Source organism: Herpailurus yagouaroundi, unplaced genomic scaffold, assembly GCF_014898765.1.
Source record: "Herpailurus yagouaroundi ecotype Mexico unplaced genomic scaffold, PumYag 403, whole genome shotgun sequence".
NCBI classification, from domain to species: domain Eukaryota; kingdom Metazoa; phylum Chordata; class Mammalia; order Carnivora; family Felidae; genus Herpailurus; species Herpailurus yagouaroundi.
Window position 1 is genome coordinate 853,789 of NW_024412620.1, and position 23,707 is coordinate 877,495.

The following is a 23,707-nucleotide window of genomic DNA, read 5'->3' on the forward strand; positions in this document are numbered from 1 at the left end:
GGCGGGACAGCGCTAGGCCGCAAAGCCTGCCCGGCTCCGCGTCCCGGGGTTGGCGGGGCTCCTCCGTGAGCGGCCCGCAGCGCCGGGGCGACGCCCGCGTCTCTAGGTGCTGGAGGAGGCCTGGCGGCTCCTGCCGCCACCCGCTGTGGGTTTCTTGTTCCTCCCGGAGTGTGGCAGACGTGACTGTCGGTTGTCTGGTGTCCGGGAGGGCGTCAGCCTTGAGGTTAAGCGATTCATATTCAAAGCATTTTCCTAAGGCGAAGATAACCGTTTCATTTTTAAGTGCAGTTGTCAGTTGATCTGAGAGGTTTTCCTCCGGTTTTTCTTATTCACTTGGCCTCTGATATTTGTTTACGTAGGCACTAGGTGTATGCACGATACTTGCAAAATGGTATCCAATTAGATGGTATTTTTATGTGCATGCTAAAGTATACATCAGTGGATGTTTTTCATCTGGACACTGATTATGTAAAAAGCAATTTGAGTAAGTGTGGTGATTTGTTTTGCGTCTTAGAGGTATGAGTTTTAGGTTTTTTTGTTTTTTGTTTTTTCTCCTGAAGTTACTTTGCAAAGATTTTCTTCCTTCTTTACTCCCTGTTCACACCCCTCCCCCCCAATTTAAAATAATGAGTACTCTTTATATTTGTATTAGTGTGGAAGGCTTGTAAAATTTCACAGTATAATTGAATCAATATTTACTGTTTTGCACCTAAGAGAGATTGTAAAAAATACTAAGAAAAGGGGAAAATTTTGTGATTTAAAGTTATTTTCTTCAGTGTTTGATATGGGTGGGGGCAGCATAAGTGATTTAAAAGGTATACTTTATGACATTAATTGGATTATGAGGGAGGAGGTCACCTAAGTCTGTATTATTTCCATTGAAACAAGTTAATAGTGGGAGGGCTGAGGATATGTATATTTCCAAATTAATTTATATAGCTTGTCACTTCCTGTGATTTTAGATTCTTGTAATAAGTTTAGAAAAGTTCATGTTTATTTAGAAGCCAAAACTGGCATCACTTTATTGAATGAAGTGCATATTAAAAACAGCCAATGTGCAAAGACACTAAGGTCTCCTTAGCAGGAATAACAGATAGATTAACACTTCAGTCACGTGGACATTGTGGTCTCAGATTTTGCCTAATCTTTTATCTTCTAGCAGAAAGACATTAAAACAGAACTATGTTAGAAAATGTGTCTCACTAGATGTAAACTTGCTTTTTGAAATTAAACTAATAGGTTGAGTGTATGAAAAGTTAGTAAAGAAGTGGATAACTTCAGAATGAAGCAACCTTTTGTTCCTGGTGGGAAACTCTAATATTGAGGCAGATGTGTGATTTCTCCAAAAATAATCGACATAAAGCAAGGTTTTTGTTGTTAGCCTTGCAGTTTACGTATGGTTTGCTACTTTAAACATGGTTGGCAGTAATTACATCTCAAGAGAAGCATATGTAAAGTGTCACACTTAAGGAGCATTATGACTGTTCTGTGGTGGTCTAGAATGTGGCAGGTGGAACCAGGTATTCATCATTTACATTTATATTGAAAGTCTTTTTAAAAAAGCCTGAGAACCTGCTGGCCAGCTTTGTTGGCAGGAAAAGGTAGAGATACTTAGGAGCGTACTGGCTTTCCAGTTTTGATTCAATGAGATAAAGTCAGTGCTTTACATTTATACAGCACTGAATACTTTATAAAGTACTTCCATATATATTAGTTGATATATAATCCTCACAATTATTCTTCGAAGTGAACAAGGCACTTTATAGGTGAGAAAACAGGCTGAGGTTAAATGTTTGCTGCAGGTCTCAGAACTCCTAAGCCTTTAACATTACTGAATTGGGAAAAAACTTCGGTATCTTCTACATTGTGCTCATATAGTTTAATGGAACATATTGCAACAAGACCAAGATTAGTTTTTTGAGTTAAGAAAATATAAACTCTGCAGAGATGCTTAGTTATTTGTCATAGGAAATAAATACCACAAATTTCTTTTTCTTTTAGGGAAAATCCAGAGAGAACCTTTGACTTGGTATTGAAAGTGAAATGTCATGCCTCTGAAAATGAAGGTATGTGTGTTTTGTTAATTCTTAAAATAGTTGAGTCTATCAAAACAAGCGTTAGTGTGGTAGCCTACCAGAACATAATAGTATCAGGATAATGGTGGCACTAACTGTATGTTCTGAATGTAGCATCTCAAACTGCTGTTAATAAAATAGATGGCTAGGTCTTTGCCATGAGATTGTAGGAATCGTGAATGTCATCTGTACAGCTTAATTTTCAGGTGTACCTTAAGGCCGTAGAACTCAGCTTTACCATTTGTTGGTAGAATGATGGTTAGTTTTCGCAGGAAGGCATGCTTGTCGTTTTCTTTCATTTGTCTTTTAAAAGTTAGCCCCTATTGTAAACATTAGTGGAAATTCTCCTACCAGAGCAATGGGGACCACACCAGTTCCCTCCTAATGTTTCCAGAATGCAGAGTGCAGACTGAGTAGCCCCTTCTGTGGGATTTACCCCAGGAGCAAAGCACTTTCCGAGGGAGGTAAATAATAGTGTGACATTACTTGGAATGGTTTCAGCTGTCACTTCTAAATAATTTTGTCAGTTTTTTCCCCCAATTTGTCATATGTAATATGTGTGCATCAGGGGGAGGTGTGGTACAAAAGAGGAAGGGCTCTCTCTTCCTTTTTGACGTGCCCTTGTGTGATACGTTTTCATGCCCTTGTGTGATACGTTTTCATGGATATCTCCAGTGTGTGATTTCACTTACAGTGTACTTAGATTGTAGATAAATCATGATGATTAAGTGTGGGATCCTGTGGACTGCTTGCCCACTCTAAAGACTTGGTGGCAGGTCTGCTGACACTCTTAGCTCCAGAATCTGGCCAGCAATTATATGCTCTTAAGCAATTTGGAGCTGCACACCTTAAAATAGAGGAGCCCAACCCAGCTTGTGGTGAAATGGACCTGGCTAATTTTAGGTATGAAGTCACACATGTTCCTGACTCCACCAGCCCTGCCTGCTATACTTCTGGCCTGTTTGAACTATAGCTGTGATCAGGTTTGTCCCCAGGCGAGGAGTGAGCCTACATAGGTTGTAGGAAGCTTTTTCAAATTAAAAAGGTTATCTTTTGCTTTCCTACGTGTATTAAAGTTGGTCTATTTACGTTCTTTCTGGGCACAGCTAAGTTCCCTTTGAAGACTGAAATGGATGCATTATTTTTTCAGCTCCAATTTAAATCTATTCTTTAGTGTATTTATGGTATGAATAAGTCTTCAGAATACCTATACCATAACATTAGCTAAGGTGGGTGATGCTCACCTGATGTGTTTGTAAAACAGGCTGAATTCCTTTGTAAAACATGAGTACTCTATAATTTTAGATGCATGCTAAAGTGATTTTGTTACAAGGATCAATCTGCCTTATATAACATCCGATCTGTATCATGTGTCGGAGACATTGTGACCTTTCCATAAGGACTTCTGAGTGGCTTCTCCTTCCTTCCTCCCTTTGCCCTTTGCCATTTTTTAGGAACTAGTTATTCCAGTTTTTATCTTCTACTTCTGCCCTTCTTTTATTCCTTTCTTGCCTTTTTACTGTTGTTATTGTTTAAATCACTACTCATGAGAAACCTCTTCATTTGTATTTTAATAGTTTCTCCAGCCCAGTGAGGTTGGGGATATAACAAATAGCTAAAATGAACACTTTAGCCTCTCTGTAGGTTGCGATTAATCCATTCTACCCATGTATGCCATTAAGATGACTCACGGGCAGCAAATTCTAAAGATTTTAAGAAAGTTTTTTTAACACTTTAAAAACGTTATTTAAGTACTATTTAAAAACAGAGAGAGCATGAGTGGGGAGGGGTACAGAGAGAGAGAGAAAGAGAGGAGACACAGAATCTGAAGCAGGCTCCAGGCTCTGAGCTGTCAGCACAGAGCCCTACACGGGGCTCCACCTCATGAACCGTAAGATCATGACCTGAGCTGAAGTCGGTATGCTTAACTGACTGAGCCACCCAGGCACCCCTCTACAGATTTTTAATAAAGCTGAAGCCAACTACATTAAAGGTATAAGTAACTGTCTTTATTTTAATTGTGGCTTAAATAGTATGAATATGACTAATATTTTTGGTTCTAACAAGTTACACTTTTTGTGCTTTAAAAAGTAATGCTACTATATAACTAAAATTTTATGTCAGATTGATGTTTCTAAATGTTTTGATTAACTTTCTACTTTATTGGTAAATAGTAAAGGGAAAATGCCCGGAAATTATTAGAGTTATTGGAATATTCCTATGTAACTGTCAATAAAATCTATTTATTTTAATGAATCTGATAGGTGCATCAGTTTGTTTAAAATAGGGTAGTTTTTGTTGTTGTTTTGTTTTTTTGCTAGTCTTCTGGTGAACATGGATGACATTCTTACACAGTAAAAAGCCTGAAAAGCAAAATTTGTAAATTAGGATGTTTTGGGGCACAAATATAAAACCAATTTAAGCAGTGAGTGAACTTGATAGTTCATTTAAGAGGAAGTCTGGAAGTAGGTCATCAACGATCCAGGTTCTTTCTCCATCTCAGCTCTGCCTCTCATAGTAATTGGTATCATTGGAAGATTTAAATTCCTGGTTGTAGGGTGGCTGTCAAGAGAAGTTGGAACCCTCCTTTCTCTTTTATGACCTTGGGGGGTGACAGACACTGGCTTTTCATGGCACTCTGTTTAGAGCCAGAACATTTCTTTCCCAGAAACTTCCAAAACATTGGATCCCATTGGCCTAAGTTGGCACGGGCCCAACCATTCGGAAAATAATCATTGGTGGGGGTAGTGGTAGAGGGGTGAGTGGCAAGATTATCATGATTATTACTAAACAACTGGCAAGGAGTAGATGTTGGGAAATCCATTAAAATGCTCTCTGCACTTCTCAGAATATTAGTTTATTTTTTGAAGATTATCTGTTGATCCAATAGAAAATACTATGCTCAGGGTAAGCTTGTTTTATGCTAAGATTGGTAATATTACATATAGATAGTTGGCATGTTTCTCTTGTTCACTTTCTAATAGAGAGGTTTTAAATTCTCTCTTTTGTTTACTTCACAAATATCTTCAGAGACAAATTACTACTTAAGTTTCAGTTGGTTACTCGAAATGGTACTAGTTGTTGAAATATAACTTAATATAGCTAGTTCTGATAAAAGGGTGATCTTCATCTGATCTATTGCTATTTGGACTTGTTTCAAAGACATGACATTGATTTTTTGACAACAACACACTTAAAACACTGGGAAATAGTGTCATACGGAGGCCCCTTCAATTAAAAAATTGTCATGAGAGTAGTTGGTGGTGTTTCTCTGTTGTGTCCCCTTGTGTTAGTAGAATTGGTTCTGATGGTATCTTGTGGACTGGTTGGCCCATATTTTCATGGATGGGCCATGGATGGGACAACTTTCCTAGTAACTTCTGTGGCAACTATCCAAGAGTGAAATGCCAAAATTTAGATCTTAATACTCTTCCTGGTAGATTTCCTAGGGAATTGCTATTGTCACCCCTCTCTTTGCTGTCTTTCATGTTTCCCAGCAGCCAGCAAAGTACAGCCAGCAGTGATGGCCTCTCCTTAATTCTAATAGCAGAATTTGTTGTTACCACACTGCCCCTGCATTCCCCAAAGTGATTCAGGACTTCAGGGAACCAAAGAGTAACCCTTCCTCAATACAGAGTTGAAGATGCCTCCTCTTAGGGCTTTTCTTCCAGGCAATGGCCTTGGTACTCTAGCTTTCTCTTTTACATTTTGTTGAGAGCTCCACCTCCAGTGGTAGCAGCAACAGCAGCAGCAAGACTGCTAACACTTACATAGCACTCTGTGCTGGGCTCAATTCTGACCGTTCTGCGTGTGCTAACTGTTTAAATCTCATGAACATCCTATGGGAGGGAAATGCTTATCTTCATTTTGCACACGGGGAAACCAAAGCACAGAGAAATGAAGAAACTTGCCCAAAGTAGTCTAGCTCCAGAGTGTGTGTTTTAATCTGCTTTTTAATAGATTTAAGCTAACTTTAAAAATCTGCTCTATTGCCTCTCATTGGGTAGTAACTTCAAATCAGGTCGGGAGAGGCTTCATTGTTACCATTCAAGGAAATATTAGGGTATAATCTATATATGGTGCAGATATATATATATTTGAAACAGGAATACAGTGTCCTCCCTGAAATTAATGAATCCAGGGTAATTCCACGTGTAAAAAAAAAAAAAAAATACCGAGCTCTTCCTTTGTGGTTATTGATGCTGGCTCAGGATATCCCCCTCCCCCAGAGATTTATGTCTGTGTGTTTAGTGAATCTTTTTTTTTTTTTTAACGTTTTGTTTACTTTTGAGAAACAGAAAGAGACAGAGCATGAGTGGGGGAGGGGCAGAAAGCCAGGGAGATACAGAATCCTAAAGAGGCTCCAGGGTCTGAGCTATCAGCATAGAGCCAGACATAGGGCTCGAAACCACGAACTGTGAGATCATGGCCTGAGCCAAAGTGGGATGCTTAACCAACTGAGCCACCCAGCCGCCCCAATGAATCTTTGATGTAACAGCTGTAGCTATTTATTAGTAGTTTTCACACATTTCTTTAGCAAATCTTGTTTTCTTTATTCCTTTCTCCTTTGCTACAGTAATTTCTGTTAGGAACAAATCTCCCTTTGCTAACTGACTTTCTATTTATAGACCCATCCAACCCAGTATCAAGTTATCCACCTTTCTGATCTCTAGCTGTGTTAACAGCTTAACTGCCTCCTACTCTGTTCTTAAATGAGAACCTTAGGCCAGAGAATCCTAACTTACTAACCCCCATGCCCTGCACAAGAAAGGGTATTTCTAAGCTTGCCTTTGCATTTGATAAATTTTGTCTGTAGGGATGCTGTTTCCACAGAATCCATAGCATTTTGCTTCTGCCTGTATTTTAGCACTTACTGTTCTTCAGATATGTCTGATATAGTAGTATATAGACATACAGCTGGGTCTGAGTGTCTGTTTGCTCTGCTTAAAATAAGTTGTTTAAGAACCGGGCCATCACTTATTAATTTGTAACCTTTAGAGAAAACCCTAGCGCAGTATCTGGCATGTTAAGTGAATATTTGCAGAATGAATAGAAGAAATTGGACCTAGCATGGTACCTGGCCATTGGTCAAATAGATGTGGATCAGATTAATTCACCAAGAGCTGCTTGTTGTAGAAGTGATCTTAAGTGTGTGCTGGTATGACAGAAGCAGGGACAATAGGAATATATGACCATGTATATCTTGGACCAGTGGGCTTATTTTGGTATACTCTGTGCTTAAGCTCTTTCCATTCAGGACCCACATCTGCTTGCTCTCTTCTCCCATCACAAGATTTACTGGGACAGTTGCTATATACGTGTGCTTTGGAGTCTACCTTAAAGCCCATTTATTCCCCATCCCACCTACCAATGGGGATCCCCACACCTAGCATGGGGATCATTTAGAGTCATTGTGACTCGAAGTATTATTACCTTTACGTCGTAGATTGTTGAAGAAAAACTATTTTCTCATAGTTACTAACCAGGGACAAAATTTAATGTGGTTCTTTAGAACTATATCTTTGAGGTATGCCATTTTTTGTTTTATTATAGAAAATTTAAGAATAGCTGTACTTTTATACTTGGCTTTGGAGCGTTACATGCTTCCTGGCATCGCCGCCTGCAAGTGTAAAAAGCACATCGGCTTTCTGCGTTCAGTATTTGTTGCTTGATACCTTGATGGGGTGCTGCAGAGTTTGATTTTAATGGTTTGATTGTGACATATCTCATTAGGTACTTTGATATGTTCACATATTCTTTAGTTTGGCTGCTTCAATCCAAGGTCACTTCTTGGTTTTTAATGTTGACTTCCCACTGTTCTCTGTGGGGGATGGTGGCCCTCTCCTTCACAGGGGTGTGCCGTGGGACTGTTGCTTGGGCACTGCTCTGTTGCCACAGCCCCACAGGTTTGTTCAGGGTTTCTTCCTTGGAACAGTCTTGTTTCCTTGACCTGATATGTTCCTCATATTCTCTTGATACTCTCTCATTTGGAGGGTTTTCTTATGCTCAAATAATATCCCCTTTGCCACCAAATCTTTATGTTTGATTTGCAAGGTATTGCAAGGCAATAATTTACCTTTTAAAATATACATTTAGCAGTAGGCATTTTTGGGGTACTTTAAGCAGACAGCCAGAGTATTATTTTAAATAACAATGAAAATCAAAGGCATTGAGTGTGAAGTATGTTCTCAATCAGTTCCAAAAGAATGTTTCTTCCCTGGAAATACTTCTTAATATTTAACATTCAGAATTTTTTTCCCCATTTTAAAGCTCTCAGGGTTATGCTCAAGTAACATTAGAGAAACTAGGAGAGATTTTTTTTAAAGATATTTTTACTTGAGCCAGAAAGCATTAAAGATAGCTTTGAGAAACCGCTGAAACACTCTGGTATTCCTATATTGTTAAGTTGAATAGTTTTCTTTTTGTATTTATTTTGGGTGTAGTTAGACTCTTAGTTTATATAAATCAAGGATAAGTTGATTTATTCCAGATAGTGATTTAATTTTCTCTGTAGAAAAGGGTGTCTTGTTTCATGGTTCTGTGGTGGTTCAGTCATTTTTGCTTTGTGGGAATTTGCCACAGCTGCTTGTCAATTGATTTTTGTTTTGTTTTGTTTTTTTAGAAGTATTTAGGAAGTTGGTGCTACTTGGGGTCTTAGGGCATGTTGCAGAAGAGAACAGTGGAATAATAACACTGGAAGTTTCCTTAAAGAGCACCTCATACCACCTAGTAGAGGAGAGTTGGCTTTGATGGTCCTTAAAATTCCCCTGCTGTCATCTTGCAGGTGCCATTGTCATCATGCTGTCCGGTGACTGCATAAAGATGCTCTCTATGAGCATTAAACAGGCCTACTCCATGCCAAGCACACTAGTTTTAAAGCTACCCCTCTTCTCACTACTCTTCGAATAACAATTTCTTTAAGTAGCTGGTGTTACTTTATGTATTTATCTGATTAAAGTAATTCACAGTGAGGTGTGAACAACTGATAGACAGCCCTCAAGGGAGCATTTTAATTTTAAAGAAAGCCTTATAAAGTCGAATTAATTAAAAAGATGCAGTTTGCTTATGGTGGAAAGATCTCTGAACTAAAGATCAAATGTACTTCTGTCGGTTTCTAGTTAGGTTTTACCGTCTCTTCCCCCATCTGTGTTGACACTCCATTTGTAATTTGTGATTAACAGCTTTGATAAGTGTGTAAGTAGATTTACGTCTTTGTTCAGTGAATTCTATTAAGATATTTTTTTGTTTATAAATTTTCAGGTAATAAAATAAAGCTGTATGTAGCATATGATTATAAAGCCTTATTGATTTATTTTTTCTGATTAGGCTTCCATTTAAATGTTTCATAGAAATAGTAATAAAAATTACAATTTAGTGTTTATGTCAGTAAATGTGCTTAGAGCCTACATTTCTAGCTTATCTTCATGGTGACCATATGAAGTAGGGACTGTAAACCTTTTCATAAAGATGAGGAAATGGAAGGTGAGATAGCTTGCCAAGGTCACACAGTTCTAAGAGGTGGGGTTAGTATTTGAACCTGGTTTTTTTTTTTATTCTAGAACTTGAGTCAACAATGATATTGCGCTGCCTTTCAAATACAATAGCCATCTTTTTAAAACAGCATCGAAATTTTCCTCAGCAATTTTGAAAAGCCACCCTTTTAGGAAATCCCCAACTAATTCTGGCTTGACCAGAGTTGTTGAGATATTAATTTTTAATAGACATCAAAAGATGACGATGAGAAGAAGAGCATAAACACCATATTAGTATTAGACATTCAGCCCTCTTTTGGTAATTCATTGAATGTTTCTGAGCGTCCAGCACAGGTGAAGAGCAGTTAAAAAGATGACATTCACGAAGTTTCAAATCAGTGATTGTAATAGCGTAGGAAGGCCTGTTTGAGAGGTTGCACGGTGTAGAGGAGTGAGCTTGAAGAGGGCACCCAACTCAGCTCTGTGTGGGGTGTGTGGGGGGACAGTGGGATAGAGGAGACAGGGGTGAGTCAAGGATAGTCCTGAGGTGATGGAAGGAGAGACAGTTAGAATCTATCTTGTCAGCTCTCAGTTGGGTACCAGACTTTTTCTGAAGTTGGTTGTAGTTTTACTTCGTATGTGAAATCTGAAGTGCATAACTAAGAGTAAGGAATATATTGCTTTTGGTATAAACATTTATATCTAATGAACATGACCAAGAAGCACTCTCTGTTAAGCGTAATCTGCCTTGGCAGGGGGTCGTTCAGGTTTAGTTTTGTTAACTCAGCCTAAAATAGGTCTGACCCAAGGCGTGCGTTCAGTGAATATTTGTTGAATTGTTGAAGCGCTGTTTTCAAGGTACTGAAATGGCTTTTAAAGAAAAGGAATGGAAATTGTAAAAGGTATTGGGAATTTAATAATTATTGTTAAATTCATTTCTTCTCTAAAAGTATAACAACTTTGAACTGACGAAATGTGTAAAAGTGAAGCTTCAGAAGTAAAAGATATAAAAAGAAGTTGCTGAGTAATAATCCCTTTGATACCGGTCTTGTGGCAGTTATATTGTCTCGAACTTGATCTTTATCACCCTGCCTTATGCCAACCACTGGATTTTAGGTTTTTGAACATAAAGACCTCTTTGGATCTCTTGTGAATTTGCAGAAAAAATGTCTTCTGTGTGGATGATATCCAATAATTGTGAAGTTATACTCTGCTGTTAACATGAAATTAGTTAATGGTGGTGCTGTATTTTCAATACCTATTTTAGATTTCTTAAACCTTAAAAAAAAACTTTAATGTAAAAGAACTTTGAAAGACTGTAGATTTTTACATCACAAGCCATATATGCTGTATTTAAAAGTTGGGGTTTTTTTTTTTGATAGAACTGTGTTGATAAACCACAAACTCTGTAACTTAGTAGGCAGAACTGGTGAACATCAGATAGAGCCTTTTCCTCTTTCAGTTCCTTCTTATTTATCATTTGAATCTGAAAATAAAGTGTAGAGCTATCAGTTTAGTGCATCTGATGGTCTTCTGCAAATGTGTAAGTGTCCAGAAATTAGTCATTCCAAAAATAACATGTGTTGGTTTGGTAGCAGAAATGCACCAAGCATAAGGCTGTGTGTGGCATCCAAATTTATCATTCATTAAAATTAAGCTGTCCTTTAAAATTTTGTCAGCTGGGAGATTGTAAAATCTAGCCTTCTTACTAATTTGATCCGAGATTATTTGAAATCATTTAGGAATGTGTGTTGAAGTGAAATCCAAATGAATCCAGGTGTGTTTGAATACACTGGCACACGGCATGTCCTCAGGGTCTGTGCGGTCAAAGTACAGTTGCTATGAGATAAACTTGTGTGGAAGCCGTTCAGAAAGGATTCTGAAATGTTTTTTTTGTTTTGAGATTCCAGTGTATTTTGGATATGATGTTTTGGAAGAGGAAGTTGTACATGTGGGTTTTTTTTTTTGAAGAGGAAGTTGTTTAATATTTGGGGAATTTTTTTTCTTTTTTTTTTTTTTAATTTTTTTTTCAACGTTTATTTATTTTTGGGACAGAGACAGAGCATGAACGGGGGGAGGGGCAGAGAGAGAGAGGGAGACACAGAATCAGAAACAGGCTCCAGGCTCTGAGCCATCAGCCATCAGCCCAGAGCCTGACGCGGGGCTCTAACTCCCGGACCGCGAGATCCTGACCTGGTTGAAGTCGGACGCTTAACCGACTGCGCCACCCAGGCGCCCCTGGGGAATTGTTTTTCAAGGTCTTGGTCACTGTTACTCTTTTATAGAAATTAAAATAGTATTTTCTGTTTAATACTTATAAGTAATTAATGAGGTTAATTATTTGATTTTCAGAGAATGATGTGTTACCTCTTTTTATTTTGTTTCTTATTACTACAGGGAATGTGAGAACTCAATTTTGAAATGGTAGTTTTGCTACAAAAAGTGTGATTTTCGTAATGAGTATCTACAGAATAATTATTGACGATAAGGGCATTATAGTTGCATCAAGATTATGTGTTGTGTTCACTGTGTATAGGTTGAAATGTGTTATTGAAGCAATAGTAAGCTGAGAATTTTTATGTACAAAAATACTAGTTTCCAAGTTCTTAGTGGTTACTATTGTGTTTGTGACAGTGTTTAGTCTAAAAAGTGGAAATATTAAAATTGAACACTAGCTGAAACTCAGAATCGTAATTTGTAAATATTTACTTCATTTTTAGCTTAATAGTTGAAAACAAATGAATCTTCAATACTTTGTATGTGTTATGGTCCTAAATTTGGCCTTTGAGGCTGATGTACCTATCCAAAATTTTTCTTTTTTTTTTTTAACTGTTTATTTATTCATTTTTGTGGGGGGGGGGCGGTGAAGGGGCAGAGAGAGAGAGAATCCCAACCAAGCTCTGCACTGCCAGTCCTAAATTCTTTATAAAGCTGTTATGAAACCCATTTACTTATAGTTTACTTGATTTGGGAATTTATAAAATCTTTTGGCAATTTTTTTGACTCATTTCCCTCAGGTATTATCTAGGCAACAGTCTTTTTTTTTAATAGATAGATATGGAAAGAAGAGGGATGGCCCTCATATCAAATTTTCTACTTTAAAGCTTATATACTACTACTTTCTTACTTGTAAAATGGTGTTCAAAGTATTGAAAATGAAATTATTGAACACTTCTGAATTGCCTTCTAAATCGTTACAGTAAGACTAAATTCTATTTAGCATGATTTATAGTTTATATTTTTATGGTATTTTCATTCTTTGAAAATATATGCTATTATGTTTAATATATATGGCAGATTTAACATACACAATTTATATTTACTTTAAGACATAATTTGGGGTGCCTGGGTGGCTCAGTCGGTTAAGCGTTCGACTTCAGCTCAGGTCATGATCTCACGGTCAGTGTGTTCGAGCCCCGCGTCGGGCTCTGTGCTGACAGCTCAGAGCCTGGAGCCTGCTTCGGATTCTGTGTCTCCCTCTCTCTCTCTCTCTGCCCCTCCCCTGCTCACGCTCTGTCTGTCTCTGTCTCAAAAATAAATAAAAACATTAAAAAAACCCATACTTTTAAATATGACTAGAATTTACCTTTTTAGATATAGCTGAATTTCATTTTATCAGGACACAAAAAATATTTATATATTGTTAATAAGGGACTTGATAATACTTATTCTGAGTTAAAACTCTACATTTAAAAGCTAGGGGTGAAGAGAATAGATGATGGGTGGCTTTTGCTTGATTTATAGGTCGGAAGGGATGACTAAACAAGAGCTCAGTGCTCTTTAAGAGGTACCTTCCTCCCACACAGATATTTTTAACCCAGAAGGACAAGAGTGTTGCATCTTTTGCAACTAAGGGAATGACTGAAGACTCCATTTTCTACTTCTGGCATCTGTAATCAACAAATTGGCCGAATGGAGGCCTGCTATCTGTATGCAACACCTCATGCCATCTGCATGGAGGTGTTAAATTTTGGAATTTGTATTTTTTGCCTGTTTCACTTTTACTTTTTGGTGTATTTGGTGTTTACTCTTCTTTCATTAGACGTTTAATGTTTTTATATTTTTGTAACTGTTTTAGCTTATTCTTTTACTTTTAACCATACTTTGCTTTTTTTCTTATTATTTTTACATTATTTCTTTTGTTTGGTTTTAAAAAATCTTTATTGTTTAAAAATGTTTAAGTAAATATTTCTTTGGAAAAAGTTATTATTCTGATATAGAGTGTCCTTTGAACTTTTTTTCATGTTCTTCCAAGATTTCATTTAAATTCAAGTTAGTTAACATACAGTGTAGTATTGGTTTCAGGAGTAGAATTTAGTAATTCATCACTTACATGCAACACCCAGTGCTCATCACAACAAATGCCCTCCTAATGCCCATCACCCATTTAGCCCATCCTCCCATCCACCTCCCCTGAACCTTTTTTGTTTTTCTAATGAAGAGGGAAGGCAAGCTAGAAGAGGAGGGTGAATACAGGCATACCTCAGAGATAATGTGGGTTCTGGTTACACCACCATAAAAAAGCAACTGTCACAATAAAGTAAGTCAGATGAAATTTTTGGCTTCCCAGTGGATGCAAAAGTTATGTTTACCCTGGGCTGTATTCTGGTATGTGTGAAATAGCATTATGTCTAAAACACCAATGTATATGGCTTAAGTAAAAAATGTCAAAACTTGCTAACCACCATTTGAGGTTTCAGGAGTTATACTCTTTTTGCTGGTGGACAGTCTTGCTTAGATGGCTGCTGACTGATGAGAGTGGTGGTTGCTGAAGGTTGGGGTGGCTGTGGCAATTTCTTAAAATAAAGTGACTGACATTTGCTGCACTGATTGACTCTTCCTTTCACCAGCAATTTCTCCGTAGCACGTGATGCTGTTTGATAGCACTTTATCTTCAGTAGAACTTCTTTCAAAATTGGAGCGAATCCTCTTGTCACTGCTTTGTCAACTAAGTTACATAATATCCTTTGTTGTCCTGATAACCTAATGTCCTAATATCCTAAATCCTCTGTTGTGATTTCAACAATCTTCACAGCATCTTTACCAGGAGTAGTTTCTACATCTCAAGAAACCACTTTCTTTGCGATCCCTAACAAGCAGCTCCTCGCCCATTAAAGTTTGATCATGAGATCGCAGCAGTTCAGTCCCATCTTTAATTCCAGTTCTCTTGCTGTTTCCACCACATCTGCAGTTACTTCCTCCACTGAAGTCTTGACCTCCTCAGTGTCATCCACGAGAGTTAGAATCACCTTCTTCCAGACTCCGGCTAATGTTGATATTTTGATCTCTTTTCGTGAATCATGAATGTCCTTAATGGCAACTGGAATGGTGAATCTGTTCCAGAAGATTTCCACTTTGCCCAGGTCAGAGGAATCCCTGTATGTGACATCTATAAGCCTTGTGAAATACATTTCTTAAATAATAAAACTTGAAAGTCAAAATTACTTTTTTGATCCATGGGCTGCAGAATGGATGGTGTGTTTGCAGGCATGAAAACAACACTAATCTTGTTGTACATCTTTGTCGAGCTCTTGGGTGGCCAGGTGCATTGTCAGAGAACAGTAGTATTTTGGAAGGAATTTTTTTTTTTTTTTTTTTTTTTCCGAGCAGTGGGGCTCAACAGTGGCTTAAAGTATTCACCAAGCTGTGTTATAAACAGATGTGCTGTCATCCAGGCTTTGTTGTTCCATTTCTAGAGCACAGGCAGAGTAGATTTAGAATTGTTGCTAAGGGCCATAGGATTTTTGGAATGGTGAATTCTGTTGGCTTCAACTTAAAGTCACCAGCTGTATTAGCCCCTAATAAGAGAGTCAGTCTGTCTTGTGAAGTTTTGAAGGTAGACATTGATGTCTCTTCGCCAGCTATTCAAGGCATCTTTTTTCAGTATATGGTGGTTTTGTCCACATAGAAAATCTGTTGTTTAATGTAGCCACCCTCATTAATAACCTTAGCTAGATCTTCTGGATCACTTGCTGCAGTTTCTATATCAGCACTGGCTGCTTCGCCTTGCACTGTTATGTTGTGGAGATGGCTTCTTTCCTTAAGCCTTATGAATCAGCCTCTGCTAGCTTCAGACTTTTCTTCTATAGCTTCTCACCTCTCTCAGCCTTCATAGAATTAAAGCAAGTTAGGGCCTTGCTCTGGATTAGGCTTTTGCTTCTGGGAATGTTGTGGCTGGTTTGATCTAAAAATTTCTGTCAGCAGTAAGGCTGTATTGCTTTATCATTTGTGTGTTCACTGGAGTAGCATATTTAATTTCCTTTAAGAACTTTTGCAAAAAAAAAAAAACAAAAAAAAACAAAAAAACAAAAAACTTCTCTTTTGCATTCACTACTTGCTGTTTGTCTCAAGAGGCCTAGCTTTCAGCCTCTCTTGGCTTTAGACATGCCTCTTCACTCAGTTTAATCATTTCTAGCTTTTGATTTAAAGTGAGACACGTGTGACCCTCCCTTTCATTGAAAAAACACTTAGAGGCCACTCTGGGGTTATTGATTGACCTGATTTCAATATTGTGTCTTAGGGAATTGGGAGGCCTAAGGATAAGGAGAGAAATGGGGGAACATCTGGTTGGCAGATCAGTCAGAACATACTCAGCATTTCTCAGTTGAGTTTGCTGTCTTATATGGCTGAGGTTTGTGGAGCCCCAACATGGCGACTATGGTAACATCAAAGATCACTGATCACAGATTGCCATAACAAATATAACAGGAATGGAAAAGTTTGAAATACTATGAGTTTCCAAAATGTGACACAAAGATATAAAGTTGTTGGAAAAAGGGCACAAATACACTTGTTTGGCACAGGGTTGCCACAGACCTTCAGTTTGTAAAAACTCAGTATCTGTGAGTGCAGTAAAGCGAAGCACAATAAAACAAGGTATGCCTGTTATTATGAAAGGTAATTGTGGGGACTCTCAAAACAGACAAATGCTTACTGTTTGATTGAATGTGAATAGGTAACTCTCTCTTTCCAAGTGAACAGAAATAAATGGGTTTGATGACATGATTTTCTAAAAGCCTAAACTCTGGAATTGCCTTATGGATAAAACAGTATCTACCTTCTAAACCTCCTGGTGGAATGGAAAGATACCGGACTAAGAGTTGAAACATGGCTTTCGGTCCTGGCTTTGCTGCTTATTACTTGTGTTAACTTGGTCGTTTAACTTCTATTAATTTTACTTTTCACAGTTGTAAAAAGTTTGCAATGCATAGCTCAAGAATATTAAAGTCAGATACAAAATGACATGAAATGTTTTATAAATTTTACCATAAAACACTATATAGATATAAACTTCTATTTGATTTCTATATGGTGGTGGCATTTAAAAAACACCCATCACTTCAACAGAAATTAAGTGTTAGTAATGAAATTTCCTTCCGTTCTATTGTATGTGATCAATCTGGAAGAAATGAATGCTAAAGGAAGGATACATAGTAACTTCCAAATCCCCCATTCAATCTTGCAGAAGTGCTAGAAACAAGGAGGATGGAAGAGGCCAATGCATTTTGGGCTGATAAATTAGTTTCACTTTGAAAAGGATGTGTAGCAGAGAATAAGAATTTGTAGCACTAAATCTGATGGTACTCAGTTAAAGGTTTGGTGGCATCTGGAGGGATTAAGCAGGATTTGCAAATTGCAATGGGACTTTTCTTTGCACTGATTTCTTCCAAATTGTTCACATGCAAAAACTTCAGCTGGGAAGTAGGAATTGCATATATGTGTGACATTTTAAACTTTTTAAAAGTTCATATTGACAAGCTAGAAGGTAATTAGAATGGAAATAAACTAAGGGTTCACATGTCTGGCGGGGTGTTGGTGAGATGAGATTAAGGGTAATGTTACATAAGTGAAGGGTTCTCAATGGAAATGTTACCAGTTGTGAAGTATGTTGCAATTGGTTATGAGTTCTGTATAAACTAAGTATTGTAATGTGTGAATGATTAAACATTATAACAATTTAAGGCCATCCCGTAGTGACATCACTCTTACTCGTTTGTATTCCTGTCTCTCTTAAGTGAGTGCTAAGGGAATAGTGTAGCTGTAGCTAGCACTAGAAATTGTATGCAGACCTTGGGTTATCTTTCACTGCTACAGAACAGAATAAGCCACTGATAGGATAAATAACTGATGATTAAAAGTTACTCCAGTGTTAATTACTTGAAAAATTTAGGTTTTGACAAACTCTGGATTAAGTGCATTGTGAATATGAATGTTATCTTTTATATGACTGGTAATTGATAAAACTTGAGAACCACTGCACCATACTCTGAATTGCAATCAGTGGTTAACCTTGAAGCAAGATTCTGCTATATCATCGATGTAACCTTTTTTTAGTAGATAATTTTATAGTTTATGAACTTCATGTTTTCTTTAAGTTTATTTGTTTTGAGAGAGAGAGAGAGAATATGTGCGCACCATGAGCAGAGGAGCGGCAGAAAGAGAGGGAGAGAGAGAGAATATTCTCAAGCAGGAGGCTGATGCAGGGTCCCATCACACAAACCACAAGATCATGATCTGAGCCAAAATCAAGAGTCAGACACTTAACTGACTGAGCCACCCAGGTACCCCTGAGGTTTACATTAAAAAAAATTATTTAAGACCATCCTATGTATTCCTGAGTTCTCAGTGGCAGTGTTTCTCAACTTTATTTGTGTCACAACACAGAGAAATTGACAGAGTATGGACATCTGGGCAAATGGACTTCATGCAATGATAAGTGGGTAACTGGCCTGGGGGCTCCTAGGCTTGAGGGGATTCTTATATTCTGACCCTTCTTAACTATTAAAGGGACACAGACTAGGTTGTTCTCTTTATGATTTCTTTGGTAAGAAGAAAATTGCTTTTTTATTCACTGTTTTTCTCTACTGCTGTTTGATGCTAACTAGGATGGCAGAACTCTAATGTTAGGCTGAATTTAGAAGAATTTGGTTGGAGTACTAGCTTTATGTTTTTGTGTTTTTTAAATTTTTTAATGTTTGTTTATTTTTGAGGGGGGTGGAGGGGCAGAGAGAGAGGGAAACACAGAATCTGAAGCAGGCTCCAGGCTCTAAGCTGTCAGCACAGAGCCTGACGTAGGGCTCAAACTCATGAAACGCGAGATCATAACCTGAACCGAAGTTGGATGCTTAACTGACTGAGCCACCTAGGAGCCCCAATGTTTTGTTTTGTTTTTTTAAAGTTTATTTATTTATTTTGAGGGAGGCAGAGATAGTGCTAGTGGGAGAGGGGCAGAGAGAGGGAGAGAGAGCTAGCTTTATATTTTGAGTCTAACCTCTTTGAGCCTCAGTTTGTCTTTAAAATGAGAACATTAGCAACCTTTCTCTTTCTACCATAAAGCTGTGATAATCTATAGAGAGAATAAAATATATGCATATGCTTTTAAACAATGTTTATTATAATTTAAGCAAACTGTAAGTACCTCCCTTTCACAACTCACAGAGGAAGTAATTGGATGCTTTTGATACGTATGTAGTGTGTGTGTGTATGTATGCATATATATGTATGTATGTATATATATGTGTGTATATATAATATATATATATATATATATATATATATATATATATATATATATATAACCTATAATGATATAAAGTTTGTCAGTGAGGGATTTTGACTCCAAAGCTAGGAGAATAAATTGCAGGATTTAATGCTTCTAATAATTGTGTATTAATGAGGGATATATTACATTTATCTAAGTACTTCTTTGCATTTCAGGCTAATGCCTAGCCTGTTCTTTTCATAATTAGTTCTAATTGTGGATTCTGATAAATATTATGAAAAACTGTCATATTCTTCTATTCTAATGATTTTTTTAAATAAGAAAGATAATGAATAAGATTCAGTATTAGTAATTCACACTTACTGAAAGTCTAGATATTCATAACATTTTTTTCCTGAATAATAGTCACCACTAAATTTCTAATGGCAGCATATTCTAATTTCTGGGAAAACATATAGGAATAAATAGCTTCTGGTGTTGCAGACTAAAACCACAAGAGTAGTGGATGAGTAAGTTAATTCTGTGCATCACAAATGACTAAGCAAAATATTATTCTCAATCATGTTAGACTCTATGATTAGGATCATTCTGGGCACATTTTTTTTTAAGGTTTATGTAACTTCTTTCTTTTTACATTTTTTAGAAGTTTATTCATTTTGAGAGAGAGAGAGAGCATGAGCAGGGGAGACGCAGAGAGAGGGAGAGAGAGAATCCCAAGCAGGCTCCACACTGTCAGTGTAAAGCCCGATGTGAGGCTCGAACTCACTAACAGTGAGATCGTGACCTGAGCCAAAACCAAGAGTCAGACGTTAACTGACTGAGCCACTCAGGCACCCCCATTTTTGGCACTTTTATTGAAGAACTAGGCTGATACCATGGATGAAAATGAGGTTTTCGGTTTTTACCATACGTCTGTAATGTCCTTTATGGAACCTTAACAGAGCCTCACACTGTTGCTAGAGTGGGGCTGGCCATTCTGATCGTGTGACCAGTGTATGTGGCAGTCTGTGCCTTGCCACGGAGCTTTCAATCTGTTGTTAACTGCAGTTTTTCTCAAACTGGGGCCTCTGAAACACATTCTTATGTTTGAGAGACTCTGATCTCCAGAATAAGGTCTACATTTCGGTCTAACTCTTTAGGCCATCCATGGCCTGGGCTCACATGACCATTTGAGACTTGATTTTATTGGTCCACATCACTCATGCTCAAACAAATCTTATGTGATCTTATATTGTTTGCTTTATGTCTAGAGTGCCATTACCTTACATTTCTACGTGGTCTACCTGTACTCAGAGTTAAAGCTCGGCTTACACATGAATCTGCCTTCATGATCATTATATCAGTCACCTCTAAATGCATGTCGGTGTATTAAACCTACTATAAAGAGGTTATACATTTGTTATAATCCAAGTTCTTTAAAATTTGTGTTTGTCTTAATGGCAGTTATTTAAAACACCTTTCGGTAACAGTCTTTTAAATCAGAAAATAATAAACACAAATGATAAAATTTCTACTATCATTATGCAAAGGGGAATACAAAAAAAAGTAAGTCTGCCCCCATGTCAAATTCAAAGTCTCTTAGCACCCCTTCCTATAGAATACATCGTTAACCATTTCTTCTACATTTTTTCCGGAAAATGTCAGTGCATTTGCCAGCATATTTATATAAATGTTCCCTTGGATGCATTCCATGCAAACTGTTTTCTCTTTTGCTTTATTTAATTTAGTTTGCAGATTCTTCTAATTGAGCACACAGAGCCTTAGCTAACTGCAGTATCATATGTTCTCTTGGTGACTATACTGTGGGCTGGTTTAGCTTTCTAATTTCTTTCCTGAGGTTTTCTGTATATTGCTTTTCCAACTTTAAGTTAATTTAGATATAAGTCATCTTGAAGCCTTTTATTTTTACTTTTTCTCATTTGTTATTAATGCTTTCAGTTCTATAAAGTGGAAATAGTTAGCTTGCTTTGAGAAATAGAAAATTTCACTTGCCTATCTGTTGTATAAAGGATATCTTTTCACCTTGGAATATGTACATATCGTAAAGACCTTTTTCCCCTAAAATTACAATTTGAAAATATTCTTTCATTGATGGGTTTAGTTTATTATAAAATTTGGAAAATCTGGTATTAAAATCCATTTATATTGTCTACTGTATATGATTTTGGGCAAATAGCTTATCTTGTTTTATGTCTCTCTTTTCTCATCTGTAATATGGTTTAATAAAAATCCATTTCATATTATGGGAGAATGTATATGTGAAAAAATGACAAATTGTAAAATGCTATACAAATTTTATAAGAAATTAAAATCAATTTACAGCTATATAAGCTTTTTCTCAACCTCTAACTGAAACAAGTAAAAAATATTTGTCATCAAATTTTTTCTTTTTATTTTCAAATTGTGTACAATTATTTATTTTTTACCTTCATGGCTAACATAGCTCTTAATGTTTCTCTCTCTTTTGCAATGTGTCTTAGAATTCAGTTGATAAGGTTGTTTGTACTATACTGTGTTTAACTTTTTAATAATGTCAGTTCTCTTTTGCATTTGTGAACACAACATTCTATTTTTATTGAGAGACCCATTATTAAATCCCTAAAATAAGATTTTTAAAAAACCTTATCTTTTGCCCTGAAGAGGCACAAGACCACCAATTCTGTTTAGGTTTCTCAGTATTGCTCTATTTGCTTTTAATGTCTCTTGTTTTCTCTGTCTGTTTCCTCCATTAATTTGCTTTTCTTTTGTTAGCTTTTCCACCTGGCCTTTGTATTATTTCCCAGTGCTCTTTTTCTTCCCGCTTTTTTGCTGCAGAGGCTATGTTGTAGTGATCCCCGCTTCCTCGTCCCTTCTAGTCACCTTCACATTCTGTGTCATTTCTACATTCTCAGTCTGTCTTTAATAACCAGTTAGTTTCACAAACATTCGAAGTATTCTGCTCAAGCTTTAGTCTCTGTGGCACACATCTTTTGTTCCATGGCTTCTTTGTCCACCTGTCCATTTATCCATCCAAATGTATAGAAAGTCAGTTTTGATGCTTAAAGGAATGTAGAGTTGATACTAGTCCCAGCCATTAAGGAATTCATAATCTGGTAAGAGAAAGATATATTTAGGATTGATTAAATTTGTTAAATTTTGGACTCTTTCCAAGCCCCATCTGTAACTGCTACCCTCAGTAAAACACTGAGTGCTTGAGAGTCCGCTAATTATAGCCAGATCTAATAAAGTTTTACTTTGGTCTTTGGTTTTACTAAGCTTTTTTTCATTTTTATTGATTGATTGATTGATTGATTGGATTGACTGACTTCCTATTTTGGGAAAGCTTTCCAGGTCATTAAAACATTACTCCTCCTCCTCCTCCTCCTCCTCCTCTTCCTCTTCCTCCTCCTCTCCTCTTCCTCCTCCTCCTCCTCCTCCTCCTCCTCCTCCTCCTCCTCCTCCTTTTTCTTCTTCTGTTTAATAAATTAATGCCTGGGTGAACTCAGTGTCAAGCTGATAGAGACAGCCATTATTTCCTGCTGGTTTCCTCTTCCTGTCAGCTTTGGCAGCATTTCAGTAGGAATCCAGCTTTGACCAGGTGGTGTACTGAATGACAACTTATTTCATGTTTAATGTATTATTACCAGTGAAGTAATGCCTGTAAGTAATTTCAGTTGCCTGGCCCAATCAGCCCAGAACAGGAGGGACTCCGCTCCATTTCTGTGTCACATCAAGTTGTTCTTTTTTTTTTTTTAATTTTTTTTTTCAACGTTTTTATTTATTTTTGGGACAGAGAGAGACAGAGCATGAACAGGGGAGGGGCAGAGAGAGAGGGAGACACAGAATCGGAAACAGGCTCCAGGCTCCGAGCCATCAGCCCAGAGCCTGACGTGGGGCTCGAACTCACGGATCGTGAGATCGTGACCTGGCTGAAGTCGGACGCTTAACCGACTGCACCACCCAGGCGCCCCCGCATCAAGTTGTTCTTGATGCTGACGCAGCTTAGATACAGGTGTGATCACTCAGCATGTCTTTTATTCCTGGGCTGTAATTCCGTTCTTCTATCCTGTGGCCTGTGTGTCCCAGTTCTTATAATTGAGTTTATGTTTGTGTTGGTACTACAGATCCTTCCTCAAATAAATGGTAAGTTTTTCAAAAGCAAGGAATAATATCGCATATACCTTTGAATTTCATATGCCTAGCATAGTGCTCTGTGGTTAGTAGGCATTTAAATGAATGTATACTAATAAATGATGATAATGTTTGCTTATATTTTATAAAGTAGCAGTAAGTTCCTTTGATGGCCGGGGCCAAGTAGTCATTAAAAGTGTAAAAGATATGTTTTTAGGGGCACCTGGGTGGCTCAGTCTGTTGAGTGTCCGACTTCGGCTCAGGTCATGATCTCGTGGTCTGTGAGTTTGAGCCCTGCGTCAGGCTCTGTGCTGACAGCTTGGAGCCTGGAGCCTGCTTGGGAATCTGTGTCTGTCTCTCTCTGCCCCTCCCCAACTCACCCTCTTTCTCTCTCTCTGTCAAAAATAAATAAACATTAAAAAAAATTTTTTTAAAAAAGATAAGTTTTTTGGGAACTTATATTTCAAATACTTTAGGTATTAACGTGTGAATTATGATCAAAGTTTTTCTACATTTGGCCAAGTTATTATTTTTTACACTTATTATTA

At 37.4% G+C, this 23,707-nt stretch overlaps 1 protein-coding gene across 2 annotated transcripts in view; it reads left to right on the forward strand.

Moving 5' to 3' along the window:
- The window catches only part of DENND1B (DENN domain containing 1B), a 270,041-nt gene that overhangs the window by 6,807 nt on the left and 239,527 nt on the right, over positions 1-23,707 (forward strand). For both annotated transcript variants that reach the window (XM_040463561.1, XM_040463562.1), the window contains exon 2: positions 2,002-2,066. In XM_040463561.1, the coding sequence (XP_040319495.1) occupies positions 2,002-2,066 (65 nt within the window). The remainder of the gene's footprint in view (positions 1-2,001; positions 2,067-23,707) is intronic.